This window comes from Grus americana, chromosome 9, assembly GCF_028858705.1.
Source record: "Grus americana isolate bGruAme1 chromosome 9, bGruAme1.mat, whole genome shotgun sequence".
Classification (NCBI taxonomy): domain Eukaryota; kingdom Metazoa; phylum Chordata; class Aves; order Gruiformes; family Gruidae; genus Grus; species Grus americana.
Window position 1 is genome coordinate 7699496 of NC_072860.1, and position 16289 is coordinate 7715784.

The following is a 16289-nucleotide window of genomic DNA, read 5'->3' on the forward strand; positions in this document are numbered from 1 at the left end:
TAAGCTAAGGAAACACTTGATTCCGAACTTGAGCTTTTAATGAAAGGGGCATGCACATAGTTCAGGAAATACTTGCAATGCGTTGTTAATGGAAGCATAGTTTCAGTACTGTCTTAGAGCAGAATCTTTGGTCAGTCTCCACGACTAATAGAAGTACATAAAATTTCTGTTTTGATAAAAGTGGCCCAAGTACTAGCACATGGTGACCTGCACACAGACTCACCAAGGCAGTACCCCCCACCTGAGAAATTCCAGAACATCCTTCAGCAAACATCTGTCAGCCCCTCCGATACTGCACGATATGGAGCACGTTACTGCGATAGAGCATTGAAGGGCAGAAAACTGAAGTGTCCAGCTCCACGGGACATAGAGGAGGGTCTGCCAGTATGTTAGTCTCCTTGTGAGTAGTTTAGAGTTTTTTGGTTTTTAGAAAAACAGCAAAATTGCAATTACTATATGTATTTTTAGGGATGAGCTTTCTTTAATTGTGGATTTAAATACAGGCTCTGTTGTAGCACTATGTACTTAGACCTGTATTTACTATTTGTTTCCTATGGCTGTGTCGAAGGTCCTTCCTTGCACTGAGTCTATTACTCCTAAGACATGACACGGTTCAGAGGCATGCATCTCTCATGGTTTGATTCTCGCTGTTGCACAAAGTGGTAGTGATATAGTTTTGTTTCATGTATAAAACTTTTTTTCTGAAAGCAGTGTGCTGCTTTTCTTTTTCATCAGACTGTAAAACTTGGTTGCCAAAATTCGATCCCTTCCAAGCTACCTGGAGAAAAATTTTGGTTATACTTCTTTATGATTTATGCTCAATCATGGAATGAAAAAGAGTTTATACATTTAGACTCAGGAAAATGCCCAAGCCATCGATTAATTTTTTTTTTAATGGAGTTATCTCCTGAAACATTTGAGCATTTGGAGTGGAAACGGACGTTTTACGCTGTTGTGAGATCGATTCCCTGTTAGCAAGCATGACGCAGCTTTGTGGAGGAGGGCTGGTCATCTTAAAACGTACTACTGCTTCTCTGAGCAGTGACTGTTGAAAAAGTCTCTTCCTTTCCAGGCTAAATTTGTTTGGAAGAGTGAAACAGTAGCATTAAATGTATAATTATAGAAATGGTACATATCTTCCTTTTTTTAAACTTGTGCTTTAGGGCAGAGCATCACGCCTGTAAGTGCTTGGTATTGTATCCCCTCTTGTCCACACCTGGAACTGCAGCGATTTGAAGCCAGGTTTGTGAGTCGTACCTGGCTCTGAAGCGAAGGCCGTGGTGAAGGCCCAGTTCAGCGGGGTTTCCGCAGGTTCTGACTCAGCATTACGTACGGCCCACAGTGGGATGGCTGACAAGATTACGGTCTGTCCTGTGCTTTTGGGCTGTGAGGGCTCAGGAATTGCTTGCAGCTGTTTGCAGCCCAGCCAGGCAGAAATCGATGCTGGTTTACGTTAACAGACTGTGCCGTGAGGGGCCCGGAACCGCTTTACGAGCGGGGATTTCTGCAGCCACGACGAAGCGGAGGTGATGGGTGTCGTGTCAGCAGTCCCAATGCAAGTCCGTCCTTCCCTGTAAGGCAAGGTCCCAAGGCAATTGTTTCCGAGCTAAGGGTGTCACATCTCGGGTTTAGCCCCACGGAGGGAAATGCTGGGGAGAACAGCTGGCGTCGGTCCTGAGTCGTCAGCGTTGGCAGGTGGGGATGGACCCAGGATCAATGGAAAACTTTGTGCCCTGTTTTGATGTTTCTTCCTGGCCCCTCTCTCTTCTACTGTGGTTTCTGAGTTCTGATCTAAACTAGTCTGCTTTCCTGGGTTGGTTTTTTTTCCCCCAAGACTGGTGCTCTACATAGACACTAATACCGCTTAACTTGCGGGGCACATCATTGAGAGAGTTTTCCCAAAAATCTCACTTGACAGCAACCAACAGCTCTGAGTGCCGAAAGTGTTCTGTCCCACCAACAGCTGCAGTTTTTGCTTCTGAACATATCTGGTGGTGAGTGACAGGAGAATGAGACTTGAGACGTGTTAGAATATGAAAACTTATTAGAATATTCCAGAATCTATTCGTAGTTTTGCCAGGGTTGTTTACCATTTCTAGTAGGCACATAGCAGACTTTTAAAAATAAGTTTATACTTGATGAAAAAGTACAAGTCCTAATGGTTCTAGGTATATTTTATATTATCGTGTGGCCTGGACTTTGAAGCAAAAGACTGGGAGCCAGATGTGTTCTCAAATTCGGTTTGGCTATTAATAAGTTGTACAGTGTGAAACCTGGACCAGATCAGCAACAGAGGGAAACTCTCTTCAGCGACAAATGCCTCCAAATTTTGTACGTGATTTAATTTTTAAATAGTATAGAAAAATGACAGTGTTTAAAAGTTAAAACTCAAAAAAAGTTCCAGTGCTGACTGAAAGCTTGCCATGATGTCTCTGGTGGATAATTATGGTGCTGAGAGTTTTTGTTTGGGAAACCCATTGCATGGGGTGACTGGTTGACGTCCAAACCAAAAATGACTGGCAGCTTAAAGTTTTATTGGGAATTGTCATTGTTTCCCTCTTGTTTTATGTTTGGGGTTGAATCTATGAAAAAGAGTTGAGAAGTATTTTCCTTACAGTATTTATCACTCCACACGTGTTTTTATTTTTCCCTTCTTTGTTTATGTAAATGGTCATGGTTCTAAAATGATTTAAAACTTCAGTACTGGAGACAAAAGGAGAACTGGTTTTGATAGACTTTTCAGTTAGACTGTTCTAAAGTGGAATTACATGGTTTTTCTCTTAAAAGACTTCAGTGCTTTGCTTTGTCGGAAAAACTGCAGAATGGAAAAATGACCTGTGCTAGATTGTGGGCTGTAGTTTTGTCTCTGTAAATATTATCTGTGATGCTATTGACTAAACTGGGCAGTTTACTTGGGTAGAGAGCGAGTGCAGGTTGGGATACTATATTCCTTTTTGCCAGAGGAGAAGGTTGCAGTTGTTGAGGTCTTCCTTCCTACTCTGTGCTGTGTAAAATGTAATTATTTGTAAATGCAGTGGTTGGGGGAGTTCCTGCAGTGCAGAGATGGAGGACTGCAGCGCAGCTGGATTCGTGTGTGTTGTAAGGGACGTGTCGGAATCTGGCTGTGGTCCTGCAGCGTCACGCTGAGGGGAAAAGGCATAATTTAGGACCCTGTCAATGTTAATTATGTTGGTTAGCCCTTAGGTCAGCTCAGGAACAGGAGGTTGCAAGTATGCTTGAAGAGCTGCTTTCTTTTTCCCCTTTAAGCTTGGTGTAGCACAGGAGAACTCGATCACTGGGCAAGCGCAGACCTTCCAGTATATTAGAACATCTGTGGCTGACTGCAGAAGCCTGAAGGTGGGTCTCCTCAGGGTGTCTCAACGATTTATCTTTGAAATTACCTTGAATAAACCAAACTGAAAGGCAGTTTAAAAGCTAGGTGTTAAGGTGCCATATGTAATCTCTGTAAAGTTTACTTGACAGTGTCTATGGATTTTTATTTTTCAATTGAATGCATGTAAATAAATTTTTTTTCCAACAAAGTAAATATCTTTGTTTACGTTGCTTTTTATTTTGGTTTCCATTTACTGAAAGCCGAAGGAAAGAAACAGTCAACAGGAAAAGGACTAAAACTATAGTGGGAAAGCATCTCTTTCTACGAGCTATTTAACCCTGAGGCACACATAAATTACAGACTCTGCTTTTGAGCCTGCCCGCTTCAGGCACTTGCAGAATCGCGAAAGCAGATCCTGCATGTGGAGCTTCTCTTCTGGTTTGAACTTTGTTTCCCTAAATACTTTCATATATTATTCAGTGCCTCAGGCCCGTCTTTTGATAAAAAGAATTTTGGTATCTGCCACTGCTTTTTAGGATATCGGCAGTTGCTCTGGCAGGGTGCTGGTTCCTGCGTAAAGTGTGGGGAGTGTTTTCTTCTAAGTACTTTGTCTGCCTTGATGGTCCAGGCTTGGATGCTGGTGTTTCATCTTGTCTGGAGATGACATTTTGCTTTTCCAGTAATAATTTCCCTCTACTTTCTGTCATCTTGTTTTGCTCTGGAGGTTTTGGTTTTACAGATGAGTCACAGGAAACAGAAATCAGGGTTCTCCACAAGGAAAAGTAGTAGAGTTTTATTTTCTTGGCTTGAGTGCTGTGGGCGGCTCTTCCTTTATGAGGACAGCGAGAGCACCATATGCAATCCTGCCAGGATGTTGCAAAGCAGGGTGTGCTCCCTCACTGCAGGTGCCCCTGTGCCCCTGTCCCCCCCCCGAAACAGAAGGGGGGTGTGAGCTGCCCCCGCAGCCCCTTGCCCAGAGACTGCCAGTGGGATGCCAAGAGGAGCTGGGATATGCGAAGTCTAGGGGGAAAAATGGGTGAGCTGGTTTTTTCCAGAACTAAATTTCTGTAGGAGAAAGCGGGGGGAAAAACCCCCAAGATATTCAGTGAAAAGATAATATAAGCTTCTGGCTGTTTCTGGACAGAATGTGTATCCTTACTATCTCTCTAAGGTGAATTCCTTACCATCTCTTACTTCTCCTTACCTACAAACGATAACTACTCATGTTTCGTATTTGAATGTGATTTCTTTAGTGGAAGAAAAAAAGAGAGTATTGCATTTTGCTGCTTTATACAGCTAACTGTATTAAAAAAGCTGCAACCTTAGAATTCTTGATGCAGAGAACTTGTTTTTGTCATGTGTTACCAGCATAGGAAATTAAAAGGAGACCAGATATCTCCCTTCCTGAGTTTTGCCTTCAAGCTCGTAAGCATGGCAGATTTTCCACTAATGAGAAGTCTCTCTGGGTTTTTTGAAAGTACTAATTTAATCTGAATTTAAGATGAAAGGGAAAAACAACCTACAAATAATATATCCAAGGCTGTGCACATTTTAGTAGTGAATGAAGAAAACTAACTGTAAATATACAGATTTTTGTTAAACGTGCTTTTTATATTGTAACTGGAGATTTGAATAACTTTTGTGCTTCTCAAAAGTGGTGGCATAATGTCCCAGTCAAGAAATTAACCGTTGAAGGAGGAGGAGACACGATGAATACTTGAGAACTATACTGCAAGACAGTCTTATTTTCTCCCACAAAAATAGAGCAATAATTTTTAAATATCTGCTTTAAATATAGGTCAGGTTAAGTTACAGGATTTGACCAGTAGATGTTACTTGGCAGACTACAGAACTCCATAAATCTTCTTTAAATATATATTTTGGCTTCATCCATGATGGTTAGTTGAACTGTATTTAAGCAGAGATTAATATGAGCTGTTAAAACATATGGTTGAAGGCTGCTGCAAATAAAGCCTAATACTTCACAAAAACTAACAGCAAGTTACTAGTTAGGCTTCTGCAAATCCTTACTTCAGCGTTGGGTTAAATTCTAGACGGAAGGAAACAAGACTGGAAAATAATAAGCATTTTAACATCAATTCTCTCAAAATCCAACTTAAATCTTAGTCATGCAAGAAAGTTTGAAAGTATTGACATTCGTGCTTCAGTCTTTTAATAATTGTAGTGATACGTATTGCAATTATCTTTAACATGTGAAAGGGTCAGCAACTTTTTGTGGGGACAGTTTCATAGCTATGTACCTGTCCTTGATTGTTTGAGTTTTGAATGGGTAGTAGACAGCAAAGGAGAATGAATATTCTCAGTTGGAGAAAAAATGTTATGCTTCTGTCAGTAATATTTCTGTCAGTCTTTAAATAGACTAATGCATTGATCTTGATTCCCTCTCTGTACATTTATACTGGGAGTGAACTCTGGTTTGCTGCTAGCAGTGAAGCTGTCTTTGTTGGAATACCTGTGCTGTAGTTAAATCTTTCCTGTTCCTGCTTCCTGCCAAACTGGGCTCTTGCACTAATTGCAAATAATGCCACAAATAGGTTCCACCAGAAGATGACTTGTATGTTTTATGCAGTTGTACGTTATTTAACCAAATTTGATCTACATTTCTTTCGAGGACGTGGGTACATACCATGGAGGCCTGCTGTCTCAAGATACTTGGGTTTATCACCAGAATGGGGCTGTAGTAGTAAATGAGGGTAAATATGAAATGAGGAAGGAGATAAATTTTGTTCATTGTGACTGTGAGACCTATAGGTTTGTTCTGTGAAGTGACTTGGGCCCCTGCTTCTCCTAAAGCCCTCTTCAGACAATGGCCCTCCTTTTGCATCTTGTTCTTCTGGAGGCCCAAAAGGTGGAATTATCTCTTCACCAAGAGGCTCCCCAAGGAGGGGGTGTATTCCTTAGTGACCTGGACTGCTCAGGTTTTTGCAAATCAGTGATGTGCCAGTGTAACTGCTGGAAGGTCTATTGCAGTTGAACTCTTATAACTACGTGCATAGCTTGTTTCCTGGCATGAAAGTCTGTGGAGGTGTAGTAGACTTTTGGGGAAGCTAATAGAAGGTGATTGCGCAGTGTTTTCTTCTGGTGACTCACAATTTTTTGTAGTTTTTTTCCTGCCTCTTCAGATATTGCAGTTATTTTACAGTCCTGTGAGCTTGTTTATGTTGTATCAGTCTATTATGAATTCAACAGTGGGATTTTTTGGAACCATTGCTTGGGACTGTCTGGCATTGCAGTTGCAAACAATTTAAGACACAGTACATAGAATAAGTAGCTCAGCTTTTCTGTAGAGCTTTAATAAATGCTTTTTTTTTCCTTAATATATTCCTATGCCGCTTTTTCTTCCTTCTTTTTTTTTTTCCTTCGATGAGCCAGTAGTTGCTTGCCTTTACATGTCAATAGAATCCCTTCTCAGAAAAGGGCAGTTTGTACTTTAATGTGTGTCAACTTGATGATGGCCAATTTCAGTTAAGACATGGGACAGTGAAGAAGTTTGGACTTTGTTTTCTTCTTTTAAGAGCTGCTTAGTTATAACCAAGCTTTAGTCTGACTACTGTCATTCTAAATTGGTAGGTGGTTGTAGCCAACGTGTAACTTTTTAAACTGTTTATAGTTGACTGGACAATCCCTTGATTTGAGTTTGTGCTGGGTGGAAGGAGATGACCCGCTGAGGTACCTTCCAACCTAAATAATTAGTTTATTCTGTAGCAGTAGATCAGGTGAATTATTAGCAAATTCTTTTTTGTTGTTTGACGTTTCAGGAGTGCTACCCTTACCAACTCCACAAAAGCTTACTGATCCAGGTCTCTGCCATTCCTTTTTTCATAGCTCTCTAACGCTGAGTCAGGCTGCTTTACAGGTAACTGCAGACGTGTTTGTATTGGCATGTTCGTCTTTTAAAGCCTAAAAAATTGTTCCTAGGGTTTTTCCATAGGTTAGTTGTATACTGACCTGAACTGTGTTTTAACACCTCTAACATTGTTTTTAAATTCTGAAATTCACCTTGTTTGTAGAAATAGTCAAAAGAGAGAGTTTTATTCGTAATGTACAGCTGTTACATTCTTTCTAAATGTTAAATTTGGTTTGGTGATTCAGGGTTAGTTCAAGCAGGTGAAGCTGACACAGTATAAGCCCTCAATTCTTAGAAGAACACGGCCCCTCTGCATGGGGTTTGCATACTGGCTCTGCTTGGGAGTTTCAGGATAACAGATTTCGGTGTTGTAGTGGCAGCTGTGCGGATCCCGTCCCCCCAGCCGCCGGCTGTCAGGGCTGCCTGGGAGATGTGCTTTGGGCAGCGCTGGGCAGCTTTGGGCTTTGCTCAGCGGTGGGCGAGCCGGTGGAGGCAGAGATTGCCCGTGTCTGATTCTGTCGTGCTCTGCTGCGCTCCTGCTGAGCTTTCCTCTCCTGGCTGACTGGGCAGTGGGAAGTCATTCTCATCCCTGAAAGGTTTTCTTTCTTTTCCATGTGCAATTTCTCAGCTGCTTGTCCCCTTGCTATAGGCTGCCTTCCTTTGGATCTTTTGGTTTTGTCATGTTTCACTACAGAGATGATAGCATCAAACCAAAACCTGTGTGTCTTAAGCCAAGAAGGTAAAGACAGCCTTGTCAGCCTGCTTTGTTTTAGTACGAGCCCTTTGTTAATCTTTTGCTGACCACTCTGACGTTAGACCAGTTTCCCGAGAATTCACAATCAATTCACACTGTACTAGCTTTATCCCTCTTACTTTACTTTTATCAGAGCTTCTAGGACAATGCTATCTGTTAATTGCAAATGGGTTGCTCATACATTAGTTGTTTGCTGTCCTTTGGTTGAGATTTGTGTTCTGCATCTTTATCAGAGAAAGGTTCTGACCCAAATCTCCCTTCCCTCCTTGTTCAGAGAGCAGACGTGGAGTCTCAACTGGCAAGCACCAGGAAAGCTATCTTAACATCAGTGGGTGTGATGCAGTTGTGCTCCCCCCCACCCCACCCCCCTGTAAAGAGGCCACGTACAGTCTTCAGGGAAGCGTGGACGACTACTTAAACTTTCGATTTGATGATAGGTTTGTTCTTCTGAGCTGTGTTGTGTGCCTGCCTTAATCCCCACGGTGCTGCTGCAAAATGAGTTGAAGACCCTTGGTTTTATGGATGTGCTAGTTCTCCTGTATGTATCTGTTTCAGATATACCTAATACTCTTCAGATAGCTGTTGTTCCTGTTTCTTCTTAGTCCTCTTAATTTTCCTCTGGCAATTTATCTTCCAGGCAGTTTTGTTCTTTTATCTGTGCTTTTACTGGGCTTTCATTGCTGAAATGATATAGTGATTTACTCAATCCAAAGTGTCTCGTCATTTGACTGTGAAGATTTTTGAAACATTTATTGTGCGTTCTTGGGCTTGTGTGATTATTAAGGTTTCTTAAGCTGTACTGATTTTGAAGATTTTAATGCCTGCAGGCAGTTTTTTATTGCTTGCCTTTTTTTTTCTTTTTTAAATAAGAGTAATCCCTCTTCCTGAAGTTACTTCCTTTGTAAATTTTCAAAACTCACTGAGAGATAGGCAGTGCTTGCACATGCTAAATGGCATTGTGGTTTATTTGTTAATGAGCCTAAGCAGTGTGTATTTAAAAGACTGAGGCTTTTGTGGACTTGCTGCAGTGAAATATGAAGTCTTGGAAAGTGGAAGTGATCTCCCTTTATGATTTTTTTTGTCTGATGGTTGGATTAAAAGAGCTGGAAACCCTAGGTACGTGGTGTAATTTTGGGTTTACCAACTGTGCACATTAATACTGGATGAAGACAAAAAATAAGATTCACCGTCTTCCTCTAAGCTGGTTTATGGCAAGTGTCCTAAAGATATCAATAATTCTTTGATCCAGAGAACGCTGTTCTGAATTTCTGAGATTAATGACTACGTCTGTCATTACAGGCTTCCCCAGCACAAAAATCTGTCAGGCTCCGCTGTATTAAATATGTTGTTTTGGGGTTTGCGGCAAGCAGATCCATGGCAGCTTTCTGTGCCCTGGTGACAAGGACAAACAAGCGAGCTGGCTTGGCTTGGGTAAGCAGTGGCATATGGTGTTGAGATCACTTCCCTGAGCAGGTCAGTTCATGGATGGGAAACAGTCGGGATTAGATGTGAAACAGAAAGGTGCTAATTTAATGCAGTAGTTAAAATATTGATTTGAATTTGTAAGGCGCTTTATCTTGGAAGGACACTGATGTAGAGAAGTGCCAGCTGTCTGTGGATTGTGTTTGACTGCCCACATTAACATACTAAACAGTTTGTGTCCATCCGGCGCCTTTGTAGAGGCTCTGGCTGATCTGTGGGCACGGTGGGTTTTCCTGCCTTTAGGGCTGTAGCCCTTTGAGAGAAAGGGAGATTACTGTGTGCGACGACACAGGTACTGCTGAGAAGCGCAGAGAGCTGCGCTGTTGAGGGGTGACAGAAAGGTGTTTTTACCACGGAGCACATGTACAGGAGTTGTTGCAGCCCAGACAGCTGCTGACTTGGTGTTCTGAAACCAGGGGAGCAACGCTTACAAAGGTGTAGTGGGCAGGGCAAAGGTGTGCTTTTAAGTTCCTTCTATTTCTTTGGTTTTATCTATGTATTTTGTGATTTCTATTTCAACAGTTGGATGTTCTAGTACATGCCCTAATAAAAGTTGAATTTCAGAAGCCATTCTGAGTATTTTGGGCTGCTGTCTGAGGAGAGCCCTAAGGGAAAGAGGCAAGGACATGCACTTGAAGCTCTAGATGACTATGTGCTCCTTTCATTTGGTCTTTTAAAGGGGGGGAAAAAACATTTTATCTAGGATGATCGAAAACAATTGTGCACACTTCCTCTTCATATCCATTTGAGGAGCCAGAGCTTAGTAGCAAGAGTTAGTGAATTCCTTAAAGAATAAGCGCAGGGGAGCATGCACGTTTCAGCAGCAGAGAGCCCTTCTCAAAGATGTGAAGTGTTACTGCCAGATTGCTAGGTAACAACACAGGGGCAACTGTTGAACTGCCTTGAACTGTACTGTACGGGGCATATTTCTGTATCATTCTCAGCTGCTGTAGATGAAAAGATCACTGAAGCCAGAGGATTTGCAGTCCGTGTTCCTAAGAAAATACTGTCTGAACTATGTTGAACACTTAGTGCAGTTGGCCTCTACGTTTGTGTTCAGTTCACATGTGAAATCTGCCAAGTGTCTTCTTTTTCAGTCATGATGTAATCACTGCTGCACAGCTTTCCACTCCAGTATTTGTGAGGTCCAAAAACTATGCAGGACAAAAAGAAAAAACAAAGGTCATCACCCACAGGCAAATTATGGCAGTAGCATTCAGTATATTTTGTCCTGCAACTACCTTTTTCATGCTGACCTTTATTTTGAGACAATACCATGGAAATGGGAAGAGTTGCCAACAGTTTCTGAACACAGCCGATAAAAGCTGTTTTGAAAATCTGTTCCAGGACAATTCAGCTGGATTAGTTCATTTACCAGTTGCTGAGTTCTGTAGATCGAAGCAGGACAGAGCTTTAAAATCTTACTGTAGTGCTCACGGGTCTTGTTAGATAAGTAACAATGGCTGGATCTACTGTATTTATAAAAGTCATGCTGTCAGGCCACAACCCCCCCCCACGTAGTCTTTGTATAGTTAAGCTTTGTTTGGTAGCCTTCAGGGCACTGACTGGGTATCGTCCAAGTCATCTCACAGCCTGATGAGACGTGGCAGCTATGCAGATATATTGGTAGGAATGACTTCATTTATAGCATCATGGTGCAGTTCGTGTAACACTCCTCATTGTGAATCCTAACGAGCCTGTGGTAGGCAAGGGACCAGCATAACTGTGTCATCTTAAGCAGTGATGGGGCTTTTTTTTTTAATCTTGTCACTAAATAACCGGGAGCACGAGCAATACCTAACTTGAGTAATGTGTTTATAGAGTGGGAAATGTGTCTGCTTGTCTAGATGTCTAGTAGAACCTCCCTTTCCCCCTTCAGGTCAACTGGAGAGCCAAGCAGTGAGGTAATTAGTGAGAAGCTGGTAAGGAAAAGCTTTATTAGGCATATGTATTTGTTTTAAAGAAAGGACTTGTCATGGTTTAACCCCAGCTGGCAACTAAGCCCCACACAGCTGCTCGCTCATCCACCTGGCAGGATGGAGGAGAGAATCAAAAGGGTAAAAGTGAGAAAACTCGTGTGTTGAGATAGTTTAACAGGTAAAGCAAAAGCTGTGTGCACAAGCAAAGCAAGGAATTCATCCACCACTTCCCATGGGCAGGCAGGTGTTCAGCCATCTCCTGGAAAGCAGGGCTCCATCACATGTAACCGTTACTTGGGAGGAAGACAAACACCATCACTCTGAATGTCCTCCCTTATTTCTTCTTCCCCCAGCTTTATGTGCTGAGCGTGACGTCATATGGTATGGGATATCCCTTTGGTGAGTTGGGGTCAGCTGTCCCGGCTGTGTCCCCTCCCAACTTCTTGTGCACCCCCAGCCTACTTGTGGTTGGGGTGGGGTGAGGAGCAGAAAAGTCCTTGGCTCTGTGTAAGCACTGCTCAGCAGTATTATCAACGCTGTTTCCAGCACAAATCCAAAACAAAGCCCCGTACTAGCTACTATGAAGAAAATTAACTCTATCTCAGCCAAAACCAGCACATTCTCCACCCCTTATTCCATAGCATTTATGTCACGCTCAGGTACCACACTATCCAATGCAAGTTCATTAAACCACCAACCCCCTTCCCTACCCTTTGATTTCATACACAGACATCATTCCCTCAGTCTGTGGACCACCCCTGTGAAGTGTCTGTGAAATGTTATGGTGGTCACTCGGGACAGGGTGGTGGCATGTTGTGTGGAGCTACTGGCCACCAAAGCCACCTCAGGTTTCCATTACAATCTCCATCCCTGGTCCCTTTGAACCAAACCACCAGGTCTCCTCCCCTGGCCCCTGCTCTGGCTTGGAGTTGTCTGCAGCCAAAACCAGCATAGGAATGCATTTAATTGATGGAAATCTAAATCTTTTCCATGTTAAACAATGTAGTGTAGAATAATATATAGAGAGTAATTTTTCACTTTGGGAGCAGAAGTGGAAAATGACTGTCTCCTCTAGAAGTTGAAAAGGCTCAGACTTGCAGTCAGCATTGCCGTGTTATTGCTGTCAGGCTGAAAGTCCTGGAAGCTATTTAAGCAGTGCCATATGCCCTTCTGAATTGTCAACTGAAAAACAATTGCGGGGGGGGGACCCCTAAAACTATAAAGCTCTCTTTAGAGCCACATCTGGACTCAATAAATGCAAGCACCCATTGTATAATTTAACGTGTCTGATTAAATTTGGTCTCAAAAACATAACACTACAAGGCCTGCCATGTTGTGCTTTGGTGCAAAAAAGATTTTCTTAACATATTTATTTTCCTTGGGTAAGTCAGCTTGGGACCCTGTAAAAAAATCAGCAAAGCGTGCAGCTAATGCAACTGGAAATAAGAAACTTGTTTTCAGAAATCCCTGTGTGAGTTGTTTAATGCTGGTACAGCTCTACCATGCATGGTGGTCATGTGTAGTTCTTCTGCTTATTTTTGAACATGAACACACAGACGAGGCAATCTGGCCTTTCCCCTGTGTCTGATAAGGAATAAGGCCCTGGGTCAATACCTGCTAGCCATGGCTCCGTGGGCAGAAGGCTGTGTTGGCAATTGTCCTGAGATGAGGAAAATCTTTAAAGAAGTTCGCAACTTGTGATCCAGAAAATAGGCTGTGACCCACACCAGGAAAGCAGTAGGGGATTTGGCTATTTCTGACCAAGTCTGTGAAAAACAGCTAAAAAAAGCAGCCAATTTACAGTAGTTCTCAATTGTCCATATGGAGATTTGCATCTCCAGTGGAGAACTTCAGGCATCTGAAAACCAAGAAGGCTGAAAACTCAGCTAGTGTTAGACTGAAGAATAAGCTTTTGGTTGCAGTTATGCAATAAAATGACACCTATATCGATTAGTAAAGATGCACTTACAATTTGCAGCTGCAATCACATTATGGCTGTTCTGGGGAGAAAGAAGGGATTCTGTTGTGAAAGCTCATACTGGGACATATCTATTAACCTCTGTTTTGTTCAACTGAAATTTGGCTTATCTTGTATTTGAGCTTGCACATGGCAGGAGACCACTGTGAAGTCTAGGGGTTTTTTTCTCTGTATAGAGTACTATAAACAAGGTTTTCTTAAAACCACTCACATTAAAAAACCAAAACAAAACACTTTAGAGCTCACACACGTTCTCCCTCAATCAGATCTGGCTTCTACCAGCTTAGCTGAGGTGCATCTGCAACCTCCTAGCCCTCCTGAGTTTCCATTTTCTGTCAGTAAACCTGTGACATACAGGGTGCTTCTGAAAACTTATTTTTCCTACACTTTAACCAGAGAAACAGCATTTTTCTTAGTTACATAATCAAAAGTGGCTCGGACTTCTAGGGGGGAAATTGCCCTGTAGTACAGAGAAGTCACTGCAAAAAAAAAAAAAAATTAATCAAAGCATAAGGAACTGGAAAAAATAATGGAAAAGAAAAAACTTTAGGTAGCATTTCTTTAAATTTCTTATTTCCAGTAGATATGTCCATCTCAGCCTTGGACAGGTGATTTTCCTCAGGTTACAAAGAGTATCAGAGAAAACGTAGCAACCAAACCGAAATGAGCATTTGTTTTATTTTCGCTGTGACCTGAATAATAGTGAGTTGCTATAGCTGCTGGTCTTGTTTTATTGTGTGCTGCAATTTTTCCTCTAATGATGTCATTTACAATCTCTGAAAGATAGCTGAAATGCCTTTAAGTATTATTGACAGCAAATGTGGCTTGGGGTGATGTTTTGTAGTGGTCAATTTGACGATGATAACTTAATGCTGAAATTGAGTAATGTTAGCACAGTAATAACGTGCTCGCTCTGGTGGGCAATGCAGAATCGTGCAAGCTGCCGTCTAGGTTTTGCTGTTCTGGGGCGCGTGCTGTGCTTGGTTAGCGAGGCTCTGCCCAAACGAGGACTGTCATTGACTGCTGCTTGAGGCTTGGGTAATTAAAACAAGAAGCCAGGCTTCAGGTGTGGTTTTGGCAAACAGTCATTACCTATGTACCTTAATTTGAATGACAGTGCTCCTCTCACAGTTAAAATGTTATACTCATATATGATGGTGGTAAAAATGGTTTCATGCAGCATGAGTGATAGTGGGCTGAGCTTCCATGCCAGGGGCTGCAGAAAGCTTTTTTGCTGAAGAACAGTTGAGGCAATGCTGTAGTTCTCTCTTTGGCCATGACAAAACAATATCTCTATATCCTAAATCTTAATTCCAATTTCCCATGAGTATTTTTCCAGCTGGAGGTGAGCGGTTCCCATGTTGCCCCATCCCCACCGTGTTTGGGGTTGAAGACTGACTGTGGCTCCAGGTGGAGGGAGGGCACGAGGGAACTGGTGTTTTGGACTCTGTAATGATTGGACCTGCAAGAACAAAAGAAAAGGGAAATCCACCTCTTTATTAAATCACAAGAAATAATTTGGGAAGGAAATGGGACTATAACTTCTGTGTTGTCACTTTGAAACAGAAGACGTAGTTTAAGGAACATGAGGAAATACAAACATAGCACTAAAGAACAGACTTCTAAAAGCACCGATTTTCTAATATTGACCTGAGTAATACAGAAATGTACCCTACAAGGATCAGAGCATCAAAATGGAAAAAAAGAACCTCAACTTTGTGAATTTAATCTGTTTCTCTTGGCAAGTTAATGTTTACATGTAAGAATTCAAAATATGATGTTCTGTTCTACAACTCTGCTGCAGCATTCCTCATTGTCTTCAAAAGTAATTGATACTTTCGCTGTAGGAAGGGAGATGTCTAGTTTTACTCAATTGGATCAATAGAACTATTCTAGTGGGATTTAACTTCTGGTGTCAAAATATACTGTAACGAAGGCTGTTACAGAAATCTGGGGTTCTGCAGTATGAAGTGCATGTATTCAAGGCTGCCATAGCAATCATTTTTCAGCGTTTTTGATTAGAAGCGCTTGAAAAGCTTGAAAAGAATCTTTGTTCAATGATATCTGCTGCTTGGTTGCTACACTTAAAAATACTTTTCCTGAATAGTTTTTAAAATCTGTTTCAAAACTTGAAACATAGAGTTCTGGCAAAAAGATTGTACTGTAAGTCAACAGACTCATTGAAAATTCTCTAAATTACTATGATCTCTCTTAGAGAAGGAAGAACAGCAGCAGCAATCCAGAAACTGAATGTATGTCAAATAGGTGTATGTGTCTGGGCACGTCTCAGTCCATATGTCACCACTAGTGCTGAACATTTGCAGATTCTTGGAAACTCTGAGGAAGGGATCTGTAGCCTCTGGTCACTGTTTGCTCCATTTGCCTGCTCAGTGGACACCACGAGGTTGGAAATTCCTGCCCGCTTCTGTAATGAGGTCGATGAATCTGTACTTTGGGTCATCCATTTTCAGCCCTTTGGTTTGATAGAGGTTTTGAGTGTACAAAGAGGGAAGTGTTTGCTTCTGCTCCAGCTACAGTTCCAATCTGAAAGCTGTACCCACGTGACCTAGAAACATACTCTCGCTGGGTTGAAGTGTTGTGGAGAAATTACACTCCAAGGAACCTTCTTTAGCTTCTCGGGGATTTGTCAAGGCAGAGCTTTCTGTTGTTGCTATCCTAGGTTAAATTTAGGTGTGTGTCCCCTCAGACCTTGTTGTTCTTTCTGTTACCCACCTCCCTCATAGCTCCCTTCACTCTTTGTGCTTTGGAGAGGTGTGCAGAGAAGTTAGCAGCACTGTGGGAAGAAAACCTTGGAGCCTGCTCTGCAGTAGAAAGGGCAGCAGTGGCATGGGGCGCTTTCTGTAGGGAACACATCCCTGCTTCAGGGGCTCTGCTCCTCTTGCTCCTGGACAGGCAGAAGACACAGCAGGAGTGGGGAAAACGGAAGGGCAGAT

General features: G+C 42.1%; 1 protein-coding gene across 5 annotated transcripts in view; it reads left to right on the forward strand.

Moving 5' to 3' along the window:
* PXYLP1 (2-phosphoxylose phosphatase 1) overlaps positions 1–16289 on the forward strand; it is a 58678-nt gene that overhangs the window by 18741 nt on the left and 23648 nt on the right. Inside the window, exon 1 of one of the 5 annotated variants that reach the window (XM_054835716.1) lies at positions 8285–8393. The exons of the other annotated variants lie outside the window; for them this stretch is intronic. Within the exon in view, the coding sequence (XP_054691691.1) occupies positions 8387–8393 (7 nt within the window). The 5' untranslated portion in view covers positions 8285–8386. Of the gene's footprint in view, positions 1–8284; positions 8394–16289 lie in introns of those variants that run through there. 5 annotated transcript variants of the gene reach the window in all.